General features: G+C 40.3%; 1 protein-coding gene across 1 annotated transcript; it reads right to left on the bottom strand.

Moving 5' to 3' along the window:
* Positions 1 to 282: 282 nt before the first annotated feature.
* On the bottom strand, positions 283 to 1,019 carry LOC132611936 (uncharacterized). The gene is made up of 2 exons (XM_060326292.1): positions 792 to 1,019; positions 283 to 726 (listed from the first exon to the last, which is right to left on the bottom strand). Exons 1-2 carry the CDS (start codon positions 1,017 to 1,019, stop codon positions 283 to 285), a joined length of 672 nt encoding a protein of 223 aa, XP_060182275.1.
* Positions 1,020 to 1,582: the final 563 nt, after the last annotated feature.

The raw sequence follows: 1,582 nt of genomic DNA, 5'->3' as shown, positions 1-1,582 counted from the left end.
CTTCGCCTTCCTTTATATTTCTACGAGTCATATTGCGGATTTCCCTTTTTACCCCTCGCCTTTCTTAGTATTTCCACTTCCATATTTTCATAAGCAACTTGTCTGCCAAACAAAATAAAAAACATGGCCTTTCTTGCTATCTTCCCGCGATTATCTCGAATTATCCGAACGCACAAAATGCGGGGTATAACATCCACTACTCCCCCAAGCCCCCATACCCACTAACTTCATCCCAATCTCCTAAGATTTGCCCCTAGTCATGTCTCCCCATCTAATCCTAGGTTAGTCATACTGAACCCTTTTCTTCTTCTTCTTCCTGGTCTTCAAATCCATAACCACAAGCTTATATTGGATTGAAAGATTCTCACTCGGAATAACCTTGTAGTCCTTACACAAACCTCTGTCACCCTTCCTGAGAAGCAAGTAATCTATCTGAGTGTTAGCCATCACACTATGGAAAGTCATCAAGTGTTTCTCCCTCTTCTGAAAGCTTGAGTTAGCGATGACCAACTCAAAAGCATTCGCAAAATCTAAAAGTGAGACTCCTCCTTCATTCCTATCCCCAAAGCCGAAACCGCCATGTACATCATCATACCTGTTTGAGGAGGACCCTATGTGACCATTAAAATATCCTCCTATCAAAAATTTCTTGGTCAGCGGGATACCTCTTACAACCTTGTCCAAGTCCTCCCAAAAATGCCTCTTGTCCTCATCATCCAAACCCGCCTGCAACGCATAGGCATTAATTACGTTAAGACTTATCCCTCCCAAAACTATCTTAATGTCATCACCCTGTCGTCCACCCTCCTAATCTCCACCACATGGTCCCTTAAGTCTCTGTCCACTAAAATTCCTATGCCATTTCTACTCCTTGATTTTCCTGAGAACCACAACTTTAACCCGTCTACATCCTTAGCATTGGTTCCTACCCATTTAGACTCCTGGATACAAGCGATATTGATTTTCCGCTTCTTAAGTATCTTCACTAACTCAATCGAGTTTCTCGTCAAAGTCCCCATGTTCCACGACCTAACTCTCAACCTAGAAGTATCATTGTTACCCTTAGCACACCTACCCCTCACCCCCAACCGAGGACACGACCTTAAACTATCATCATTCCTCGAAGCCACTAACGCACCTTATGAATATTTTCAAGTGCAAATAAAGTAAGCAAGAAAGAAACTAACAGATAAAAACAAGATTAAAATACTCCGAAAAAAAGGCCAACAACAAAATGTGCAAATTGCCACAGCAAATACAGGTAAGAATGATGTAAAAATCAATTCCAACAATGTAATATACCTAATTGAGAGAAACAAGAACGTGTATGAATCTATAGGCAAGAAAGCAAGTAGAGAGGCAGAAACCTCACAGACAAATTGCAAAGATAACATACTACTTGAGACTACACAATACCAAAATTAATTTTAAAACAACCGCAAGAATAGCAATTAACTACGGAAAAGTAACGGGTTAGAAAGGTAGAACCTGGAGATGGCCGGACGGTAAATTGAAGAATACCCACTTAGGAAAATGGAGCAAAAAAGACAAATTCACAAATAAATCTATAAATTGAAGTAGA

The sequence above is a fragment of the Lycium barbarum genome, chromosome 9 (assembly GCF_019175385.1).
Source record: "Lycium barbarum isolate Lr01 chromosome 9, ASM1917538v2, whole genome shotgun sequence".
In the NCBI taxonomy this organism is placed as follows: Eukaryota; Viridiplantae; Streptophyta; class Magnoliopsida; order Solanales; family Solanaceae; genus Lycium; species Lycium barbarum.
The sequence above is the reverse complement of the archived record's forward strand: the minus strand, read 5'-3'. Positions and strand labels throughout refer to the sequence as shown.